Source organism: Rhinolophus sinicus, linkage group LG02 (assembly GCF_036562045.2).
Source record: "Rhinolophus sinicus isolate RSC01 linkage group LG02, ASM3656204v1, whole genome shotgun sequence".
Classification (NCBI taxonomy): domain Eukaryota; kingdom Metazoa; phylum Chordata; class Mammalia; order Chiroptera; family Rhinolophidae; genus Rhinolophus; species Rhinolophus sinicus.
Genome location: NC_133752.1, coordinates 195,966,963 through 195,991,084, shown reverse-complemented (window position 1 = coordinate 195,991,084; position 24,122 = coordinate 195,966,963). Strand labels below are relative to the sequence as shown.

Sequence of the window (24,122 nt, the reverse complement as noted above, 5' to 3'; positions counted from 1 at the left end):
AGCATCATGGAAGTATTTTCACATTGTCGTGAAGAAGCTCTCCACTTCATTTCACGTGGTCCTTTCCTTTCTGGGTTTGCTCTGTCTCGGCCTGGGCCCAGTATGAGGTTCTGTCTTAAGTCCTGTTGGCTCCTGGGCTGCCTCTCCCCACTTCTTTGTTCTCCACAGTTGACTGTGCTGGTCCCAGCCGACAAATAAGGCCGGGCTTCCAGTGCAATCCTCTAGGCCGAGGAGTGCAGGGCAGGCTCCAGGCTGCCAAATGTAACCAAGGCAGTGCATGCCAGTGGGAGAGGACGGGACACGCTGTTTGCCATCATCTTCCCCGCCCTTTCTCCCAGCTTCTCTGGCCTTTAAGCTCACTCAGCTCTGATCTAGTAAAGAAAGAGCGGCCTTCTCTCCTGCCTGACCCACTGCTCTCCATGGTGCTGCTCTCTGTGGACCCAGGGACCCCCGAGGGCCTCTTCCAGTGCTGTTCCCAGCTTCATCTGGCCCCACTTGGATTTACTGGTCACATATTGACGGCACATGCGTTTGTACCATGGTCACTCTGTTCCCACCTCACGGAGCTCCCAGGCCAGGGGAGGTGACAGTCACCGAGCAAAGGCAGATTATTAACAAAGCTGTGGGTAAGGTGAACAGGCTAGGCTCTTAGAGAGCGACTGGAGAGCTGCGTGTGGAGGTCTTGTTTCTGCCTAAAGTCCACCCTTCTTGAAACGCTTCCTCCCCTGGCTGCGTGACGCTTACCAGGCCTCCTCCCCTCCCTGCCCTCGCCTGTCCTCTCGGGTCAGGTTGACCTCTCCCTGCACATGGACCCTCACTCCTTGGAGGGCGTCCTCCACACTTGCCTCTCCACACCTTATTCCCACTGCCTCTCATGACCATCTTTCCCCTTGGTGTTCTGTGGAACCCGAACTCTGTGTAGAGGAGGCATGGGGGTCCCAAGCGCTGTGCTATTAAACCAGCAGCCTCAGGTCTGTCCAATGGAAACTCCCTCTTTTCTAGAACTGAGCCTGCTGGGAGTGTGGGGAGGGGAGGAGACACGAAGGGTTCCAGAGGGAGGAGAATCAGCAGGTCTGTGGGGGTGTGTGGAGGAGGGAGGGAAGGAGCCACTTTGTGCAGAATGCAGCCCATGCACCACACTTGTCCCCTCACGGACCCCACACCTCCCTGGGACCCCCACAGGACCACATAACCCTGCACGTTTTATTATTATACCGGATACCTCTGTCACTCCCTTGGTGTATTTTGAGTAAATTACTGAAGAAATTAGTTCTGAATTCTAACCCTACAGAGACTGCGACGTCGATACGATTAGCGGTGTCCACGATGTGCCTCCCGGTGATGAGATAGCTGCTCGGGACATGAAATTTACCACCTTAACCGTTTGTGTTTCAGCCGTTCCGTGGTGGTAGATAGATTCACATTGTTGTGTTATCTGCTGCCAGCTCTGAAAGGCACTTCCAAATCCTCCAGACCTAATTTTTTCAAGCTCATTAAGTTTTTAAAGTTGTGACCCTACAGTAGAATATAAGAATAATATCTACGTATGTATTTTAAATGTATATGTACTGTTTAAGTAGTCCCCGCGTGTTCCAAAGTACACCCCACCGTGTTAACCACCCTCCAAATGAAGGACTAGAACATTGTCAATCCTCAGACCAGGAGTCGGCACACTTTTTCTGTCAAGGGCCAGACAGGAAATGTTTTTGGGCTTGTGGGCCAGAGGGCTTCTGTCACAGCCGGTCACCTGTACCGTTCGTTGTAGCACCTGATGCTCTCAGACTTCTCAACGGTTTCCTGTCTGGTGTATGTGCAACAGCGTCTCACTGCAGCTTTAATTAGCATTTGTACTGTTGGTTGCTAACGAGGTTGGGCATCATTTCGTTTGTTTGTTCATCCGTCAGGTCTCCTTTCCTGTGACGTGCCTGCTTGAGGCGTTTTACAGGTTCCACACTGGGCTGTTTTTTCTCATTGGTCAGTAGGGACTCTTGCTATGGTTTGGCTGCTCGTCTTGGGTAAGTGAAGGTGCTGTGAGTATCTTTGCCCAGCTTGTGTTCTGTCTGCACCCTTTTTATACGATACCTTTTGAAACAGAAGTTCTTTTTTTTTTTAATGTGATCAAATTGATTAACATCTCCTGTAGGTCTTATTTAGGAAATTGTACCCTGAAGTCAGAAGATATCTTACATTCTCTTTGAGGAGATATAATTATGGCGTCACCTTCCTCATTCAGGTCTCGATGTTTCTTGTGTCGTGAGGCAGCCTGCAATTCCAGGTGGGGCTCCAGCTGTCCTAGGACCAGCCCCTGGAAGGCCCATCCTTCTCCCCACTCTGCAGCATCACCACCGTCCTGCTCAAGGCCATCGGTGTCCCTGGGCTCCTCATCCTGTTCCGTTGGTCAGTTTGTGTATCATGGCACTGGTATTGCATTTTTATAGTCACCGTAACTTTGTAATACATCTGACTTAGCTGCCAGGCAGGTCCCTTCCTGTCCTCCATGAGTTTCCGAAACAGTTTGTCAAGCTCCACAAAGGAAAAAAGAGATGTGTTGGGATGTTTGGAAGGAAATGACATCTTGACTATTTCGAATCTTCCAGTGCATGAACACAGTGCATTTCCATTCGCTGGGGCCTTTTGTAGTGTCTTCCAGCAGAGTTTCAGGCTTTTCTGTGCAGAAGCCTTGCAGTCATTTGTAAGACTTATTCCTAGGAATTTCTATGTTTGATGCCATTGTAAATGTTATTTTTAAAAATTCATTTTCTGTGTCTGATGTATAAACAGGTGGATGACTTTGCCTGTTGATAGGGAATCCTCATTTCCTGCTCAGTTCTCTTATCATAATACTTAATGTGTGGATGCTTGGTGTTCCCAGACATACACTCAAGCCATCCATGAATAACAACCGTGGTGCTTTTTCCTGTCCTATGGTTACACCTTCCATTCCGTTTTCTGGCTTAACAGCATCGCCCTCCAGGACAGCGATGACGAGCGGGCGATAGAGCTAGTCCTGCCTTGTTCCCAAGCTTCGCGGAGTGTCTCACTCTCTCACCACTGAGGAGACCGCGTGCGGAGGGCTTGGCCCACGTGCCCGTCGCACCTCCACCTCGGTGTTGTGAGGAGGGTCGAGTGAGCCGTCACCTGGGCAGATGAGACAGTGCTGAGTGCCGTGTGCTACCTGACCTGCCAGGCTTTGTCCTCTGTAGTGCCGGACACACGCCCAGACGCCCTCTGCACCCTCAGGGACATTAAAACGGCACCACGTCATCTTGTCGCGTCCCTCAGCTGGCGTCTCACGTCCCTCCTTTCCCCTGTCACAGCCGGAGGGATGACTGCATCACTGAGATGACCTCGAGCAGTGTGGGCTGCAGTCTTATTTCCCAGGCTCCAGCAGGCCTTTGTTTCTAACAGTTTTTGAGGCAAAATTGTCGGTCAGGAGAGGAGTCCAGGTCACACACCTGAGACCACCCATTGCCCAGAAACAAGCCCCATCTACACAGAATGCGTGTGTTTGCTCTCTCTCACCTTTAGAGGGACGGTAAACGTTGTCTGGAACTTAGATATGAAAGTAATTAAGCAGGTAAACGGTGAGGATGCTGTCTTAGATTATTCCAGATATTAACTGTCAAAAATCCTTGGTACCTTCATAAACACGTCTTATACGTCACTAAACGCCATCTCCTAATTTTGTAGAACTTTATAGAAACGGATAATGAGGGCAACGGCATTCTCCGACGGCGGGATATAAAGAACGCGCTGTTTGGTTTCGATATTCCCCTCACACCACGAGAATTTGAAAAGCTTTGGACCAGGTGAGTGGTATCTGAAGATTAGCTCTTTTCCTTTCTGATGGTCTTGGGTTTCTTGCTGCAAATTCAGCACCAACCTTTCATCACTCCTAGGGGATAAAGTGGGGGCTGAGAACGGTGTTTTCTTGGCTGTATCTGTCCTGTGCCCTGGGTCCTTGTTCCTGTTCACCCTGGAGAGCAGCCTTGGGGAACAGGCTGGCCTTCAGAGACGCGGAGAACCCTGGGCAGGACTGACTACCAAGGTTAAACCGGAGAGGGTTCATTGCCAAGGAACCGGGAGTCCAAGCCTGGACTTTCACCGCTTTAGAGAACTGAGTCACTCCCCAAAGGCTTAACTCTAATATCGCTCAACAGAAAAAAAACAACACTCTCTCCCCATTGCCTAGAGATGAAAATCAATGTTGGACAACCATCTTACACATAAGTAATTTGTTGGAAGAAAATAACCAAACTTTTGACAACTTGGAGTGGTTTCCCGAAGGTCTCATAAACTGCAAATAATATCGTCTGTTGGTTACATTTTGCAAACTGTGTCTTAGACATGTCTGTTTTTGAATCCGGCCCCAGTTGCAGCATTCCCCGGTAGCGGTGTGAGGCGGGAGGTTACTAGCAGTGCGGTCTGCTTCCGAGTTCCAGACCCCTCTTTGAATTCCCTCCTACTCCATTACATGTTAGTTGCCACTTGCGTCCCCCAGGAATGTCGCGCTAATAGTGTGCGTCCTCTCCGGGGCAAGTTCGCGAAGCAGTTCCTGTCCTTTTGTAGCTTTTCATCGTTTCCAAGTGGAGGGCTGAATGAAATGCTGGCCGAGTTTCGAATTAGGTGGGCTGTTTTGTGTCTAATTTAGAAAAGCAACTTGAAGCTTTGACAAAATCCTTATATTTTTTAGATCACTTCCAGCATGGGGCCAGTTTTGTCTCCTCATCTGTTTTCTTTTCCAATAGATTAAATAAATAGGTGCGCCTGAGTAGCCAAAAGATTGGGGTACAGCGAGCAAACGTATGGGCCTCCCACTATGTGGACCTTTTGGATGATGCAAAGATGACTGGGTGACCCTGATTCTCGGGGTACGGCTGGGGGCAGGAAGCATGCACCCCAATACTGGGGTGCAGCATCAACTGTGATAAACGCAGAGGGGGGAGCAGGTCGGGCAGGATGGGAGACAAACGCAGGAGTGCCGGGCCATCGGGGAGTGGGAAGCAGTCATGGCAGGAGTGATGTGGAAATAGTTCCAAGACGTCAGGATGCGGAAGGAGGACTCCCTGGCCCATGGGACAGTCAGGGAGGCTCCCAGGGGAGACGGGAGACTACGGCCAGTCACCTCGCCAAAATCCTTGTTTGGGGCCTTATTAACCAGGCATCCGGGAACAGTGACATCTGAGAGGCTCTGCGACACGAAGCCGAGCAGGAAGCCGTCCGGGAAGGGCCCGGGTGGGGGTGGGTGCTGGGGACTGCGGTCTCCATCAGGGTGGGACAGGACAGCCCCGGCGCTGGGTGCGGCCCGTGGGAACGAGAGGCGGAGGAGCCAAGTGTCCCCGTGAGGGCTCCCGTGTGGAGAATAAACGCGCTCAGCCTCCTTCCTGCAGGCGGATGAAGCGAATTTTCGTTTTCGTGGGAGGCAGACACTCATGGTTGCTTTTGGCCAAAGTTTCTTCATGTCTTTATTACATTATTAAGTGTCCAAATGTCTAACCTGTGTTGAAACTGTTTGAAGTCAGGGTTTTTATCCACTTTTGTTTAGCTGACTGTACACCATGGAAGGTGAGTGGTTAAGCGTGAGGGGTCTGCAGCCAGATGTGTGGCCATGGCTCCAGCCTCCACCCCTTAGCTGTGTGGCCTATATCAAGTTACCTAACTTCTCTGTGTCTCATTCTGCTCATCTGCAAAATGGGGCTAATTACCTCTATCACCTAGGAATGCTGGGAGGTTTGGTTAATTAATGCGTATCAAATGCTGGCACCTGATACATTTAACAAACCTCCTCATTTCTTCATTCAGCAAATACCTATGAAACACCTGTTTGTGTGGTTCTTGCTGGGCCGGGGATGACGAAGATGAGTAAATAATAAAGAGCTCATCCCCTTACGATGTGCACGTGGTCTTAGAAGAGAAACACTTGTAAGTTAGGCGCCGTGGTCTCTGGGGGGCTTGACGAAGGCTTCAGAGACTTCAGGTGACTTTGAAGCTGAGTGAGTGTGAGCATGTGCGAGTCAGGGCAGCAACTGACCAACATCACAGTGTCTGGTCAGGGTCCCTCCGGGACCAGGAGTGCCACCACCCCCTGACCTTCTGTGTATACCAGCAGAGACGGGGAAAGAACACAGAGGTCAGCTTTGTCGGGACCAGGCCTGGGAACGTGGCTGTCACTTTGCCTCCATTCTGCTGGTCAGAATGCCTTCACATGGCTGTGCCCACCTCCGGGGAAGGCTGGGAGAAGCAGTGTAGGTGTGTGTCCTGGGGGAAAAGAAAGGGAGATGGGAGAATGCATAATGACATCTGCCACATGTGGAATTACCTCCACGGGGAAAGGGAAGAGAGCATTTGAGAGAGGAAACTCCAGGAGTACAGTAGTTCCTCTGTTTTCAAACATTTCCTTTGACGAACATTTTGGTTTACGAACGCCATAAGCCCGGAAGTAAATGCTTCGGTTTTCGAACACGCCTCAGAAGTTGAACAGTCACGTGGCTTCCGCTGAGTGCAAGATCCTGAGGCCTAGCTGTCAGCTGTTTTTCAACGTTTCAGAACTCGAACGGTCTTCTGGAATGGATTACGCTCAAAAACCGAGGTTCCACTGTATATCCACTATCGTCCAAGCGGGAATGCAGAAACCACTCTAGTATTTACGGCCAAGTGTGGTAAATGTGACTGATTACAGAGGATTGTGGGACGGAACGGGGTCTGAAGGGGGAATGTGGTATTATTACTCAGAGGCCAGGAGGCCGGGCTGGAAGAGCAGAGCGGGGGTCGGTCACCCTGAGGTCAGGAAGCTGCCCCCTCCCCAGGACAGGAGGACAAATGGGAAATGGTGTTTCTGGGAGAACAGGGGGTTTCGTCCACTGCTGATGATGTCTCGGAATCTGCTAGAACTTCAGCTGGAGCCACAGCCCCCATAGGAGTGCCCCTGCAAACAGCCCTGCCTTCTGACCGGGCAGACCCAGAGGCAGCCGGTGGATAGCTCAGGAGACTTGCCAAAGGATGGGAGCCACCGGTTGACTGTCCCCTTCTGGAGCAGGGCACCTGGGGGCCCGGGATACAGGCAGCCTGGGACTCATAGGACAGGGGGTCGCCCATCAGCTGAACCACGTCCTGAGGGGCAGAACAAGGTAGGAACCTGATCCCACGGGCCAGGTGTTCAGTAGGGAAAGACCTAGGCAGCCCCATGTTCTAGAAAGTTCACTGTGGCCACGGAGGAGGATGACGTGCAGCCGACAGGGCAGGAGGTGAATTAGGGGCTGTCTCGGTGGTCCAAGCGAGAGGGGGTGTGCTTTCCTAGGTGCTGGGAGGACTAGAAAGGAAATGACGGGTGTGCGAGAGATTTAGGAAGCGAAATTAGCTTTTAGCAGCCTGGAAGGAGAGGCTGTGTGAGGAGGACATCGGATGCTCTTGGATTCACCTGAGGACTCGTGCACAGAACTCAGGAAGCTCCCCAGGTAGCCATGCTCTGAGCAGGACCTGCACCCTGTCCCATGGCGCCGGGGGCTGAGCTGTGTGGCCTGGGGCCAGTGACTCACCTTCTCTGGGCTTCAGTCGTCTATCAAACGGGATGGTTCTGGGGACCAAATGTGTGCAGACTACCTGGCATACAGAGGCATAAGAATTAGAGCAAAAAGACCATATAGATTTGAAATTATTTTCTGCTTGTAACATTAATGATGCACATTCATTTTAGAAGACTCAGAAAATCCAAAAAAACACAAAGGAAACGACACCACCAATAAAGCAGCCGGAGCCCAGTCGGCAGAGAGATGAGCAGTGGGGACGTGGAGGTGTGTTTTGCATCCTCTTCCTGTGCGTTTCAGCGATGCCACTTGAGTTGCCCCCATGACCCTCCTGGCCTGTTCCTCTCAGAGTTTGCTGATAGTGACAGTGGCACTGGGCACACAGGCAGGGCCTGTACCCGAGGGGTTGTCACCAGGCGCCCCCTCCAGTTGCCCGTACGAGAGGGCCACTTTCCCATGGGATTGTGCCAGGTGGAGTGAATAGGGACCATGGCAGCTCAAGGGGTCCAGGCGGGTCCAAGTCCATTACCGGAATAGGAAACCCCCCAAATTCAGGTAGGTGCAAGCAGATAGGAAAATAACATTCTGCTCTTTTGAAAACATGAAATTAGAAAATCAGGCAGAATATAGACAAGTAAAAATTTTCAGCGTCCATTATCCACTCACCATTTATTAAGCACCTGTGAAGTGCACTGTTTCAGCGCTTCTGTTTAGTCTGGAGAGTCTCGTTGGCTGTGGAAGTAAATCAGTGGATTAACCCCCAAATCTCAGGGGCTTAAGCACATCGATGTTTTATTTCTTATTCACCCAAAGTCTGCTGCACGTCTAGTGGCTCTTCTGGACAGTTTTCTTCCAAGTGGAGTGGTGATTGGGGGTCTCAGCAGGGGGCCCCCAGTGAAGGGGGGGGTGTCCAGAGCAGCAGGGTCACACATGGGCTTTGGTGGGCTTCAGTCCGGAAGTGACACACTTCTGCCTGAGACCCTTTGTCCAGGGCTGGGCAGTGGCCCGGCGGGGCAGGACAGCGTGGGGAGCGTGCGGATGCTAAGTGAGTGGTCAGTGTCACAGGCTGGCTGGCTCACCAAGGATTGAAGGAACCAAGTGTTCAAGGCTGAAGGAGGCCCCTGTGAAAGGAAACCTGCTAACGGAAGCCAGACTAGAGTCCTGAAGACTGAGCTTTCAGGAGCAATACATTTACTTTGGTTCTGGAGAGATTGCTGGGAATAAGTTACAGGCCAGAAGTGCATTCATTCATTCATGCGTTCATTCCTTGGAGCAATCATTTAGCAGGGTTTTGGGGGAAGCGCTCTAAGTTGCAGGCCCTGTGCTGGATTTTCTGGTTCCAGAGATGAAGGCAGACTCCCCCCGCCCCCCCAGGTTGTTCACAGCTCAGCAGGGAAGACAAACACACAAACATGGTGCCAGCAGCAACTTGCCAGTGTGGCGATGGCTGTGGGAGCCACGTGGGCGCTCAGGGAGGGACCCCAGCAGATACGAAGCCTGAGTTGATTCTTACTAAGCAGCCATTAGCCAGACATGGGGGAAGGGCATGTCCGTGAGTGGCCATGAGCACAGAGGCCCAGGGATGGCAGAGGAAGGCTGCAGCTCATGTCGGAAGAGCTAAGACTTGGAGCCTGTCAGGCACGGGGACCCCAGGGCCAAGGTGTCCCACAGGCTCGCCACCCACGGCCCCGTAGGGCCCCAGCGCTCTGCGTACCTTCAGGAGCCTCATTCCGTCAGCTGGACTTCAACTATTTTGGATCTAAAACAAACTTTGCTGAATAACCATGAAGGCAGTGGATCATAAAAATGCACAGAAGCCTCAAGTCAGAAAGCAGCAGTCTCAGAAACATCCGCTTTGATTATTAGTTGTGAAAACCAGCTAATCAAGTGGACCTGCCAGAAAGCTGTGGAGATAATGCCCGATTTACGTACACTCCTTGGTATGGTAGGTAAGGTGTCTATTAGTATAAAGGGAAAAGGCTGTGAAAATCCCGTGTCATGTGCATCTGCTCATGTGAAGAAGACTTAGGACCTGACGTAAACAAGAAGCTAGGTCTCCGCTGTCGGCTCAACCACGGCAGTGCTTAGAAAGACCTCGTCGGGGCCGCCTGGAGGAACTCCTGAGCCTCGAGACAGAAAAGGATTTGAAAGGGTCGAATGAGCAGGGTCTGGCTTAGAAGAGAGACCGAGTGGGAAGTGATAAAAGACTTCACAGCAAGGAGGCGTCCGCCTGGAGACGACTGGTGGTCAGCTCTCGCTCAGCACAGAGAACGCGTTAGCGACTGAAGTTGCCTGGAACTGCAGCCTTTGCAGGAGTGGGTGTCCCGTCTGGCGTGGCTTTATCCCAGGCGAGACCACTGTCACTGCGGAGCTTAGGGAAGGGATGGTGGCCCGGCTGGGACTGGAGCAGATGGTGTCTAACCGTCTGTGATGACACCAGGGCTTGCTGTGTGTGCCTGCTGGGCACGGCCACCTCTGGCGCTTGGGCACTTTGCAGCGGTTTGAGGCATCAGGCCACCCGCACAGAGAGAACTCATGGCCCAAGCTGCACGAGGTGCCATGTCTACCTCCGCTGCCGGGCCTGGGCCATTGGTGGTTACCCCAGATCCTCTGCGTCTGGGTCAGTAGTGTCAGAAGGTGCTTCCGTCCCTGCTGTAAGAACCAAGTGCTTACACCGAGCCCGGGGACTAAGACTTTCTCAGCAACGCAAGCGACATGAACATAGTCACGTCATGTGGACAGCGGCAACGCTGTATACGCAATAAATGGGCAGAGTAATCTGATTACATCAAATTATTGGCCATCGCCATATGCAAATGCAAATTTTGATGGGTCCTCTGTTTATGTGCACATTTTTCCTGGCACATCTGTTGCCGAACCATTTTAAAATTCAACCTGTAGAAGCAAGTTGAGTTTTTGTTAATGTTACACAAGGATGACAGGATGCAGGGTGAGGTTATGTAAGCTGAGTTAACTCTGTTGTTATTCATATTCATAACAATATTTTCGTTGCAGTTGTCCAATCGTCTTCTGCTCCTTGGCAATGAGAATAGAATGTTTATGATCTGTAGTAATGAAGTAATTAACAAGTGTCTCTTCATTCAGTTCAAGTGTCTTGATTTCGAGTTTGTTGTTGGTGTCTCCTGAGCATAACACGCTAGGATGGCAGTCCCTCCTTAGGGACACGTGTCCTTCACATTCACGAGCTCGGCAGACACGCACTGGTCTCAAAGCTTTGCAGGGTGGGTCGCTGGGCATGTGCGTTTGTCCAGAACAATAAATAAGGTATGGCTTCTCCTTGTGAAACCTGCCGTCTCTCAGGGAGAGCAGACATGGACAGGAGCTGGAGGCAGGAGCAGGGTGTGCCTGAACCCTGAGGCGGCAAGCAGCAGCAGTGAACCCCAGCATGCACTCCCTGTGTGCTGAGCCCGGACGCAGGCCCTCCGTGCACTTCCCCTCAGTGCTCCCCATGCCCGAAGAGTCCAGAGGAAGGTGGGCGTACAGTACTTTTGACTGAGGAGGAGGGGGAGGCTCTGAAAGGCTACCCAGGGGTCGTTTGTCAGGGGAGGGGTCTGTGCACCATTCTCTCAGGAACCCTCCTGTAGGGATTGGGAGCCCTGGGCATTGTTCGGGGGTGTCTTGGCCAGAATTGCATGACTACCTCAGCCTGGTGGCCCAAGGCTGGGCACGGGCGTCGTGCAGTTCAGAGAGAGATGCACGACCCTGGGTCACCCTAGAAGTTGGCAAAACGGCAGCCTTTCCCTTCCTTGGTACGTTGACGCAAAGCAGACTCCCCTTTCTGCAGCCATCACCTTACCACCAGCAGCAGGGAAAGCCATTTGGTGGAGGCTCTGGCCCCTTGTGCTGGAACATCATGACTCTGCTGTAGCCACAGGACAAGCCTGGGGTTCAGAGACCCCACAGGCCTCCTTTTGTGGGTGTGTCACCTTGTTCCGTTTTAGAAACAAAATTCATTGAATAAAGGTAGAATGGTCCTTTTGGGGATGCACGTACTAAGGTCGTGCCAATAATAGGCCCCTGGAAAGGTCTCCGAGGGTTTCCTAAACAACACTTACAGCTGTGCAGGGCTCTGAGCCGAGATGTGGGGTCACGCGCTGTGGTCAGTGGTCACCGATGAGGAAACCGAGCCCCGGAGTGGGGCAGGGCCTGGCCAGAGCCTGGAGTTCTCCTGTACTGCCTGTCGGGGTCGGGGCATCTGCTTCCCTCCTAAGGTGGAGTCCATGATGAAGCAGGTCCGGTGCTGATAGGAGGGCAGGAGTCACAGGGCAGAGGGAAGCAGCAGCCTGTGGGTGGGGAGAGGGAGAGGGAGAAGCCTCAGGCTCTGTAGGCTCCTTGGGGGAAAGGCAGCTGGGCCTTGGGGAAGGATGGATGGGTCCAACTCCTGGGGTCCCCGGCAGGTGTTAGCACAAGGGCACGAGACTTTTGTCCAAACTTCTTACCCCTTTGTTCGTCCTCTACCCGCCACCCCACCCCTTGAGGACAGGAAAGTCAGTCGGGTAAATAAATAGGTTTTCTTCATTGTTACTCAAATGAGACAAACACAGAGGGGACCGTGGGTTCTGCAGACCCTGTCTGCTCCATAAAGGAAGCCGCCCTCCTTACGCTCAGACAGCTGTCCACACAACAGCCTGCCGACGCCTATGCCCACCCCACCCTTTAAATACAGTCTTGGTCCTTGGAACTCAGTTCATCTGGGAAAAATCACATCTACATACACCATTTTTATCGAATAAATGAAGACCAAGATCTTTCCGTAAAAATAAGTGCTTTTTTTTTTTAAAGAAAATTGGCAATTTGCTTAAAAATTTTTTATTGAAGTATAATTCTGTTCTACTTGAATAATGTTGGGAGATAAGAAATGCTCCATTATGCCTTTTTAAATATTGAATTATAATTCAGAAAAATCTCAGTAATAGAAAATGACATAAAAGGTACATTGCCGAATTCTTATCTTGTTTTCCTTACTAGCCTCTCTCGTATGTAATTGGCATTGCTTCAAAGAGAAATTTGAATCAAGTGGCATTCATTTATTTGAGTTTTAAGATTGAACATGCTTTTTGAAGGATTCTCTTCTAAACCTTAATAGTTCCTTTACATGTAGGTGATCAATACAAAACTATTGAATGAATGAAAGGGTTGATCTAAATTTTCTATGGTCACAACTGTGTATCAGAATGTCAGGTGAGCGAATTTGGTTGCCAGCTCGTGGGGTGGGCTGAGACCCCCTTACATGAGGTGAGCTTTCTGTGGATTTGGGCAGTGGTGGGTTTCAAACTTCAACGTGCCATGAACCGCCTGGGGACCTTGTTAAATGCAGGCTCACATCAGGTCTGGGCTGAGGCCCGAGGCTCTGCACCTGTGACGCCAGGTGAGCCGGCGCTGCTGGTCTGCAGAGTACGCTGCGTGGTAAGGAGCTACGGGAGCCCTCCCGGGTCTCGTCACAACCCTGAGTACCAACACCGCTTGGCAGCTCCTGATGAGAGTTTTGTTTGTCTTTACAGGTATGACACCGAGGGAAGAGGGCACATAACTTACCAAGACTTTTTGCAGAAGCTGGGGATTCGCTATTCAGTGGACACTCATCGGCCCTATGCAGACGATTACTTCAACTTCATGGGTCACTTCACAAAGCCACAGCAGGTGCAAGAGGAGATCAGAGAGCTGCAGCAGAGCGCAGAGAAGGCTGTGCCAGCCAGGTGAGCTGGCCTGCCTCTGGGGCCAGGAGCTGGCTGTGTGTTCCACAGTCACCCTGTAACACATGCTGTTTGCAAGCGGCCGCTCCCAGTGCTGGCGAGGTCATCTTGAAACTGTAAGACTTGTTCACTGCTGGAGATTCTAGAAATCAGTGCTGAGTCACAGAACTCTACAGGAGTTCAAGAGCTATAAGCCTACCCCACCTTACCCGGTCACACAGACCCTGTGTCAGTCATATTTTGTAGGTTGCCCTTGAGAATTGTCCCTTTTAGGTGTTTACTGCATATTGCCGGCCCATCGCTGGCCCAACTAGAACGGAGTTTCATAAAGACGTGCCTGTCTGTACCCAGGGCCTGACACCTGGTCAGCATCCGTGAATATTTGTTGGATGGATGGATGGCTAGATGGGTGGGTGGATGGATGGATGAACAGACATATTCTTTAACTCAGTGCTTCTATTTTGGGGACTTTACCCCACAGACATAATGCAGAAGCGCCATCACAGCAGTGGGAAGGCCTGACTTGCTGTGAGTTCTCAACAAAAGGACCCCCTGCCAGTCCTGTGACTTCCCTGGCTTGAAAAGTGTGGCCCCAAAGAACATGACACAGTGTATGCCTCCTGCAAGTAGCATCATGAGACTGTGGGACATGCTGTGATAAAAGGCTAATTGGAAATGACATTTCAAACCCTCTGCGTACCGTGGTTGGAACTACGTCAGACGTATGTGTCTGTCCGTAAGGGACCAAAAGAGGTGCAAAGGGAACGTGTTGTATTTGGAGGGTGGGACTGTGCACGATTATTTTCAAAGTTTAAAACTAGCTGCCAATGTCCTGTCTTAAAAACTGAGAACCTGGGAGACAATTTTGCCACATCTTTCACGTGACCATAAAGTAAAGGACAGGTTTTCTTGGTCAGTTTCAGTCCCTGGTGGTCACCCGTCAGCTCTGCCCAGGCCGGGGACTCTGCTTCCAGCTCCACAGCGCTGCTCCTCATGGCTCTTAACTGTGTGTCTGTCTGTCTTTCGTCTGTCACTTCAGCTCTCTGTCCCCACCACCTCAAATGAGTGAATGACTTGCTAAAGAATGCCCCCCAAAGGAAGTAAGAACCCCAAGGACAGAGAGATGAAATGGAATGGCTGAAATGCCCCTGAATTATGTCTAAGTTACTGAGTTATAAAGAGAATTGACTTTGTGAATTTTAAACTAAAAATATGCATAAGATTGTATAAATCAAATATGCCATAAAACTAATGCAAGAAATGGAATTTATCTTTATCAGACTGGGCTGGCCTCATTACCCACTCATGTCTTCCCTTCCCTTCTCTCCTGCCACGTGTGAGTAATGAGACTGAGAGGAAGCCCCCGTCCTTGGCACCCACACGGCACATTCTTTCTCTTCTGTGTTCCTACTTACTGTGTGAGTGTGGCTCCGTAGCTGAGACAACAACGTGCCACCAGACGATGCATTTCTGATCACCAAGCTCAGTGGACTGACTCCCACGCACGCCGTCCTCTTGGCCACAATCTTACTCTCTTACTAACATAATCCTGATTTCATACAAATGCGTGACTGACTTCTGTTTTCTCAAAGACGTCAGATTATAGAATGGCCAGGAAACTCTGCCCTTCGGAATGGCCCGCTTTTAAACTTGGGTGTCAGTGGGTCTTCCAGATAATCCGTAAGATTCAGTGTTGCCAGGACTTTTCACCTCCTCACTGCTACTGAAACTCTGACAAGATTGATAGATGGGAGTCATGTTCGATGAACGTGACCCAAAATGGTATAGTTTTGCCTCTTAAACCTAAGGGAATTGATTCTGTTTTGGCGTGCCCTAAATATATTTTAAAAGTTAAGAAAGACTTTCTTTTGAACTTATTTTGCACCCCTTGCTCTTTTTGCCCGAGCCCGAGTTGAAGATTCAGAATCAGTGCAGCCAGAGGGAGCGAGCCATGTAAGCACGGCCTGTTCTGAGGCAAACTGAGAGGTGGAGGAGCGACACCAGCAGTTCCGGCCGTGCCAACGGGCCAGGCTGTGTGGGAGGGGCTCTGTGGCCATCCCACTGGCCCTGACAGTGGCCTCTTCAGGCTTCTGTCTCGTTGTCCAAACCAGGACCGGGACAGGGACCCAGAGCCGCAGCAGCCCGTCCCTGAGCGTCGGCTCACACCGGTTCTGTCTGGCCGTGTGGCGTGGTCTGTGCTCTCAGCCCCCATTTCCTCTGCAAGGGAAACCAGTCCCAGAAATGCTGAAGGCCTCAATGTTCTAAGAACCCGGATCGCCAAAAACGTTTTGATTTTTTATACCTTCACTTGCTTTCGTTTTGAAGGACTAAGTGCAATATAATAGTTGCGATGACGAATAATCATTTTGTGACATGGGACTGAATTCCACACCTGTAAGGGAAGCCAGAATGTCACTGCTGTTGGTATCCATTCAGGGAGGGTCAGTGCCACTGGTATCAGATGTCAGGCAGCTCCCCCACTGGAGGGAGGGAGGAGGGAGCAGGGGACCCTGTAGCTTCAAAGTCATTCCCACTCAACATCTGTCCTGTGGGAATGTAACTTCTAGTGGGGCCGGCTCGACTCACTAGATGTATCCTGACACCAAGAGTGGCTGCAGGCCCGTAACAGATGCTTCGTGACTCTTCTTGAAGAGAATCAAGGTGTATGTCCCACATATCTGTAATATCACTGCAGTGTTTTCTTGCTTGGTCCCGTTCTTAAAGTACCAATTCTAGTAAAAAGACAAGGCGGTGATCTCTCTAATGTAGTTTTGTTAATGATAATGATACAGACTTACAACGTTTTCCCCCCAGAAAACATTTCCGTGTCAATGTTACACCAAGGCTGCAAAACGTCTTCAGCAGCAGTTCTTAGACGCGCCATCAAATCACCATGTTGGAATGATCATGAAATGCTTGCTTGAAAGAAACTGTTTTCCTGATTTACGTGTGGGTCTGAAACGCACTCTCTTTCAGGGATAAGCTTAAGGACCGTTATCAAGCCATCAGCGAAGCGCTCACCAAACTGGATAAGTCCCAAAGTGGCTTCCTCTCCGTATGCGAGATGCAGAAAGTGCTGCAGGACTGCGGCTGTCCCCTGAAGGACGAGGAGCTGGCCGAGCTTCTAGACAGGTCGGCTTTGAGGAGCTGGCTGTTCCTCACAGAACTCGGTGTGCGGGTGCACTGCTTTCACTTCTCCTCCTCTGTCCACTCAAAGAGCCTTTCGACGTCCAAGGAACCTCCCTCCCCCTCTTCCGTTGCCCGGGCTGCATTGTAACGGGCTTGAGCTACCCCACAGCAAAAAGGGAAAGCAGCCTGACAGCTGCGTGACGTTTCCTGCTGTGTCTCAGCCGCATAATCGTCCCTTTCAACTTCAGTTTTCATTTTACCCAAGTTATTCATACACTTTGGCAGGACTCAGACAGCTCGACAAGGTTTATTCAAAACAGCCCCTTTGCCCTGCCTCTCTCCTCGTTTCCCATCCCCCGAGTCAACAACTTCCAGTACTTGTAACGGATGTCTTTGCGTGTTTAACTCCGTATTCCTAAGCGACACATTACACAACTGCTTCTTGAATTTTTTACTGTTAGGCTGCGTCTGTTGACTTCCTACCGGGAAGATGCGGATTTAACTTTTTTTCACCCCTCACATACCACCACCCACCTGACCCCCTCAAGCCTCTACCACCCCATGGAAACACACACAAACATCTTTGCAGGCTCCCCACATTGCTGCATCTCAATTTTGGGTAAATCAATAGTCAAGGTTTATATTATTGTGACGAGGCGATCACTTTCCCTTTCCTAGAGAGTATTTTGTTTGCCCTGTAGTTAATATTTATCTTATTTTTCTGTTTGCTTAGTTTCCACGTAATTGTTATCACGAATTAAACCCCTAACTCAACCCCACTGGTAAATCTCCTTCTTTTAGTGGTTGCTTTAGAATTTTCCATATACACTAACAATTAGCCTAAGTGCAGTTTCAGATAACAGTGTCACTTCATGGGTGGAGCAGGGGTCTTAGAACGGAGCAGTCCACAGCCTTCTGCTGTCACTGGTAGCACTGCTGTCATTCGCTGCACTTACCCACGTGCTGTAGTCACCCACGGGACTGCTGCTGTTACGTTGAACAATCATGTATTAGATCAACTAAGAGTTAGAAAAATAGAAGATGTTATTTTTCCTTCATTTATCCCTTCTCCGATGCTCTTCCTTTCTTTATGGCAATCCAAGTTTCTGACCTATATGACTTTCTTTCTCTCTGAAGAATGTCTTTTGCATTTCTTGCAGGGCAGGGCAGCAGACGATGAATTCCCTCAGTTTTTGTGTGTCTGAGATAGTCTTTATTTCTCCTTCACTTCTGAAGGATAATTTTACTGGACATAGAATTCTTGGTTGGTGATTTTCTTACATTCAACACTAAATATTTTAGTCCACTCTTTTCTTGCTTGCATGATTTCTGATGAGAAATACTGTGCAATTCTTATGTTTGTACCTCTGTAGATAAGGTCCCTCCTTCTTCTGGCTTCTTTCAAGATTTTTTTTTCTTCAGCTTTCTACAGTTTGAATATGGTTTGCGTAGGTGTTGACTCTTTGGTACTTATCATGCTTGGTGTTCTCTGAGCTACCTAGATCTGTACCATTAATTTTGGAAAATTCTTGGCCTTTATTACTTCAATTTTTTCCCCTCCTTTCTCTTTTTTCCTCCTCTGGTATCCAATTATGCAGCTATTACACTTTTTGAAAATGTCCCACAGTTTTTGGATATTCTGTTTTGTTTGGTTGTTTCTTTGTTTTCCATTCATTTTTCTCTTTGCATTTCAATTTGGGAAGTTTTTATTGACATGCTTCAAGCTCAGTGGTTTTTCTCCTTTACTATGTTCAGCCTACTGGTGAATCCATCAGAGGCATTCTTTGCTGTCATTACACTGCTTTTTATTTCCAGCAATTCCTTTGATACTTTCTTAAGAGTTTCCATCTCTCTAGTTACATTATCCATTTGCCCTTGCATGCTGTCTACATTTTCTGTTAGAGTTTTTTACATAGTTCATTTACATTTCCTGTCTGGTAATTCCCAAATATGTGTCATCTCTGAGTCTGGTTCCCATGCCTTTCGTTTGGATGGGAGTTGGGCTGTGTTTAATGTTACTGTAGCTGTTGATTTCCTCCAGCATCCTTGTTTTTGTCCCTTCTGTTCCCTTTGGGTTTCCCTAGGAACTCCTCCTTAAATAAAATCTATGTTTTTCAGCTCTTTCCATTGTAATCTATTGTTATTATTAAGTCGCTTCATATTTATATTGTGATTTTATTGGATAGGTTGTTTCCTGAAGTTTTTAATTTCCTTTTTGTTTTTCTTGAACTATTTCCCTTTATTTTACCTTGTCAAAGAAAGACAAATCCAGACTTAGTAAAGAGAGACTTTATTTGAAAAGACTTTATTGCAATAGGGAGGGGAGGGAATTGTTGCAATAGGGAGAGTACTCTGACCAGGAAATCTGTAAGCATCTCAAAGTTTAGGCAGAATTTAAAAAGCGAGAAAGAACTGAGTATGGGGGAATGAGATGTGTGAGTAAGTAGTGTGATCAGACAGTTGTGGTCAGAGTCTCAGGAATGGCCATTAAGGTGGGACTGCTCCACATTCCGACACTGGCTCAGGGTGAGGGTGGGTCAAACTCTGGGGTCTGTGGGAAGGAGACAAGCTTAATTAAAGTTGGGTCAAGTTAGCAGGTATTTTGTCCAGATTGGTCAGTAAATACAAACCTTCAGCTAATCATTTATGAGAATGGGAATTTGGAGCTCCGCCTTGTCATAGGCAAACCTGGGGACACCCATGAGCCTTTCCCAAGTCATATGCAGAAAGGGTGGTTTTTTGCTGCAAGCCATTTCCAAGGACGTAAAGGGAGGGTGATTTCTTTAACTGCCATTGGTTTCTAGGAACACAGGGCTCAGGTACAGTATAATTTGTCAACCTTCCACTTTCCCCAGCATTCCGTCCCACTTTCGATTCTCTTGGGTTTTTTCCCTGGTGCCGTCCAACCTAGAGCCTGGCCCCATCCTCCTGTTCCCGTCTGCTGCCCAAGAGCAGCCTGGGCTGCCTGCACTGTTCTCCTGGGTGGAAGCCCCTGTTTCCAAACTTTCATGTCTTTTTGTCTTTTAATTTACATTCTTAGTTTGCTGGAGTACTTCCTGAAGTAATTTCCTTAGAAAGGGTGGATGGAAAGCAAATTTTCTGAGTTTTTGTTTATCTGAAAATTTTTTTATTCTCCTTCACACAGATTGCTAGCTTGTCTGCACATAGAATCCTAGGGAGAAAATCATTTTCCCTTGAAATTTTGAAAACATTGTTCCATTGTATTCAACAAGTCCTGTGTGTGTGTGTGTGTGTGTGTGTGTGTAAAAGGAGGACCATTTCATCTTCAAATGCCTATGTGTTCTCTTCTTCCTTACACAGGTCTCCTCTCAGTAAATCTATTTCCAGCTGAACAAGAATTCATATGCATTCAATGAATAAATCATGGAAAAGTAGCACCAGATAAATAATTAACTAAATGATTATAAGAGCGTCTTTTAAAACATAGTTACGCTTGATACTTTTATAAACAACAACAAAAGGACTATGGAATTTTTCAGTCCACCTTTCAATGGGGGTGATCAACTTTTTTGCGAATTGAAACCTTAATAAGGATCCATCGCTCCGTTGCTTGTTTCTTCTCAAAGACCTCTTGATGATAAACATCTCTGTTATTTGTAATTATATGTAGATTATTCTTTTCTAGATCCAAAATAGACTTTTCTAAATAATGCTGAGGAGATTAGCATATGCATTTGATTTTATTACTAAATTTTAATACCAAGTTGGCAGTTTATCCTGCTGCTGAAATAGAGCTGATTATCTTTTCCTCCTCGTCTCCGTCACATGGGCCAATGCCGTGAGGCCCCGGGAAGGCTGGTCTGCAGCTGTGGGTTGGAAACGCACAGCTCTTGGCTTGTTTTCTTTAGAAACATATCTGAGTCACTAGAAACTTCTCTCTCCAGCTTTCCAACGTTCCAAACTGTTCTCCTTTGACAGTCCACTCCATCCTGCTGAAAGGAAGTTTCGGTATAAAAGTGCCAGGAGTGCCCAGAGGACTTAAGTCACAGAACGTGGACGCAGTTAAACTGTGTTTCGAATTACTTTACGTCTTTAATAAATGCGCTCCCTGTTCTCAGGACACTTGGGTTTTTCTCTCACAGTATATTCTTTTAGAATTTAAAAGGGTTTTCTTCTGTTGTTGGCGTCAAGGGCAGGAAGGGGCCTCTGTTTCTCCATGGATGTCCTTGTTGACATAAACATAAAAACTCAGATGGAATTTTTATTGGAGAAAACACTAAGCTATACAGGTTTTGTAAAAATACCTTTTGAGTGCTTTCAGCTTGACAACTCAGTTTCAACCATCCTTGAAACAGACTCATCATATGTTTCACTGAGTACCTCTGTTTCCCTTCTCACTGTCTCTGGCCTATTTCTCTTCTCTTCATATTCCCCTGGCACTTCTCGGTGCAGACCCTCGTTAGCTGAGGTCGCCATGACCACAACCCCTGCCTCCACCATCCCGTCTTGCCTTTGCCCCACCCCCACTGTCTTGCCTCCAGACTATCTCTGACCCCACCATCATGTTTATCTCCCCGTGATACTACGCTGCCAGGGTCACGTCCCTGCTGAGGTGCCTTCGTTTACCCGTCACGGACCAGACCCCTTAGCCAGGCTCCTCTGCCCATCTCCTACTCTCTGAAGCTGTGAGCCCTGTTGGCCAGCCTTCAAGTGTCAGAGCTTCAGGGCAGGACAGTCTGTGGCCTCCCCGGCTGGCCACAGTGTCCCTGTAGTCTCACCTCTCAGCGCCCTGACCTTGTCCCCTCGTAATGCAGCTTCTGAGTGTGCCCTCCTACTGTCACCGGTCATTGGTAGGCATGCACCCACAGGCCAGAGAACAGTGTCTTATCTCACATTCTCCACACGGTGCTGTGCTCAGCAGTGTTTGTTGAATGAATAAGTGATGTGATTTTTTTAATTAATATATTCTCTTCTTTCTTTTGCGACAAGCTGGGGGGTCAGCTGGCAGAATAATTCCATCGATTCCCTTGAATTCTTGCGAGCAATGGAGCATAGCAAGCCATCAAGACCTCAGCCAAAAGAAAAAGAAGAGGACGTGCCAGTCAATTTTGCCACGTTAAACCCAGAGGAGGTTCTGAGGAACATCCAGAAAGTGGTTGCCTCTTCCAGTCCGGCTTTGTCAGAGGTACGGCAGACGGCAAAGTGCTTTCATCCTGGAAACTCCGCTCTGGGACTCATGTCAGCCCGTGAGAAGTGACCTCAGCCCGCGCCCTCCTCCAGGACCCCCTCCGCCTCTCTCTGCTGTCCTTCAGGTGTCAGGACTCAGATGAGTGGGTCAAGACCACATTGTTCATTTGAGCAAATGTTTATCCAGTTTTGCTCGATAAAAAGCTACCCTGATTGTACCCCACCCAGCATGTGTTCTCGGAGGCAGAAGTGCTGCGTGTTTGGCAGATGCTGGGTCTGGGGTGAGCACAGGGGGTTCCAGGCAGAGGGCAGCAGTCAGAGGCCTCCAGGGGAGAACGGGCTCAGCACATCCGGCGAGCACTGGGCCAGGGAGATAAGTGACGTCAGGTGGACAAGACGAGGTTGGCCAGGGCCAGGCTGGGGCAGAGACTCACCGTGAAGGCTGGCAGGAGCCAGGCGAGGGTGTGAGAAGGGCGACCCCTGAGCACGCTAACATTTAGGCTGACATCTGTGTAATACCGTAGAGCGTGCTGAGTGAGACCTGCTGTACGTGGGGGTGGTGCTGTGTGCTGAGCCAGAGTCCTCGGAAAATAACGCTGAGGCCCCACTGCTGGCGAGGTCATGGTCCCCCAGACGGGTCCACATGTGAGTTTCCCGGCAGCCGCAGTGAGGAGAGGAGATGCTGTCTGCAGAAGGCAGGTCTCGCCGTCTAACGACATGGGGATGAGAAGCTGGCAGGCCCTGCCCGACAGCCCGTCAGAGCAGGGCTGGCTCTCTGTCTGCACGTGCAGACTCACACACCCGCTCAGAAACCTAGGACACATTTGCTCAATCCCCAGCGTGAGTGAAGACCCCTCAGTAGGCAAGTAAGGCTCTGGAGTCCAAGTGGAAGGGATTCGTGGGGAGAGAAGGAGAAAGGCAGGGGCAGCCCAGCCAACTTGAGAATGTTCTGGAAGGCCAGCTCACTCGGCGTGTGTCTTGGAGAGCAGATGTTTGTTCTTTTTATTCTGCATCTAGGAATTCTTTTTAAGGATTTAACATTTATATGTCTTTATTTTGATGATTATCTAAAGAAAAATTAGTATGAAAATGATGTGGGTCATCTAGAAAACCTATCTGTACACCTTTCAACACCAGAGCTCATGCTCGAGACTGCCCTGGCTGAGTGGTCTGCAAACTCGGACGTGCACAGGGACCAGGAATAAGCTAAGTAACGAAGGGAGCCAGGTGGGGCCCAGCCAGAGGCACGGCCCTGGAGACAGGGCCGCTTCTCCTCAGCCCTGGCCGACTATTGCTGAGCTGAAAGTGGGCCCAGTGTTCCTAAATCCTTTGGGTTTTTATGAGAAGCTCTGAAGCCTCCTGATTTCCAAATGTCAGCACATATTTCAGATTTTTCAGAAGCCCTGTGCAGGCCAGATAAAGCCATTTGCAGGATGGCTTTGCCTTCTTCCATCTTAAAGTGGCACCACTGAAGGCCTGTCAGGGTGTTTCTCAGACTGGGGTCCATGGAACCTTTGGGAGGAACTCCTTAGGCGATGAGGTTTTAAGCGAGAAAGTGAGTTTCTCTGGCCAAGAGAGTGGCTGGTGGGCTGAGGGAGAGAGGGCATTAGAGGCCGTGAGCAGAGGAAGGCATGGTGATGTTGAAGGGGCAGCGATCAGAGAATACCGATGCGTGTGTGCATGTCTACCTATCACTGGAGACGTGCCTCGGATGCCTCTTGTTTCGGACATAACAACCAAGATCCTTTGTGCAGAATTTTATAGATTTCCCGCCTTTTCACATTTGATCCAGGCTTGGCAGGCTGAGCTGACACGGGGAAGCCACACAGACCACAGACCCAGGGAGTGCGGGTGCCAAGGCTGCCGCGTAGGTCCGCTGAGCGTCTCTCGGTGCTCATGTCACAGTACCGCCATGCCTCCTAACACCCTGGGAACCCAGAGTGCTCAGAAGGAGAATGTTTCTATGACCATTCTCCTTCTCTATTGAGATCCGCTAGGTGTCAGGGACCTGGACAGGTGCGCTTTCAGGTTGCCATAGTGAAACTTAGAAACATGAGTTAGGCAGCCCCTCTTTTTTATATCGAAGGAGCTAAGCTCAGAGAGGTTAAGGGCTTATGGGGGGCAACACAGCCACAGTTCAGACTCTGCTTCCTGACCGTGGGGCCAGAGGTTTTCCCACTCTACACAGCTACCTCGTATTGCCACAGGCTAAATACAAATTTGAAGCTATGGAGTATTTTAAGGTTAATTTGATTACACATATAACGCCACCCATGGGCTGATGGGGTGTGCCTAATTAACTCTGAATGAGAATTAACTGCAAGGGAATTTGGTTTGGGGTCTGCAAGAACATTAAATTCTTACTTAAAAAAGATCTTAACCTACCGCTTGATACAAATTTCCTAGTGCAATAAAAATGAATGATTTTGTTTCGACAGATGGAAAAAAAATGTGCTTTCCTTTTATAGCACAGTTTTGCACTTTTTCAGTTTGACTACTGTACTGTTGGGTTGGCACTGTCTGCCCAGCCCCTCCGGCCCAGGCACGGGGCCGTGGGGGTCTTTCTGTAAGGGGAGGGCTCGCGAGCTCAGACCGAGGATGGAGAAAG

At 49.4% G+C, this 24,122-nt stretch overlaps 1 protein-coding gene across 7 annotated transcripts in view; it reads left to right on the top strand.

The window, feature by feature from the left end:
- EFCAB6 (EF-hand calcium binding domain 6) overlaps nt 1-24,122 on the top strand; it is a 215,066-nt gene that overhangs the window by 148,800 nt on the left and 42,144 nt on the right. For all 7 annotated transcript variants that reach the window (XM_074326517.1, XM_074326519.1, XM_019715052.2 and 4 more), the window contains 4 exons: nt 3,691-3,809; nt 13,046-13,240; nt 16,214-16,369; nt 21,317-21,512. In XM_074326517.1, coding sequence (XP_074182618.1) covers nt 3,691-3,809; nt 13,046-13,240; nt 16,214-16,369; nt 21,317-21,512 — 666 coding nt within the window. The remainder of the gene's footprint in view (nt 1-3,690; nt 3,810-13,045; nt 13,241-16,213; nt 16,370-21,316; nt 21,513-24,122) is intronic.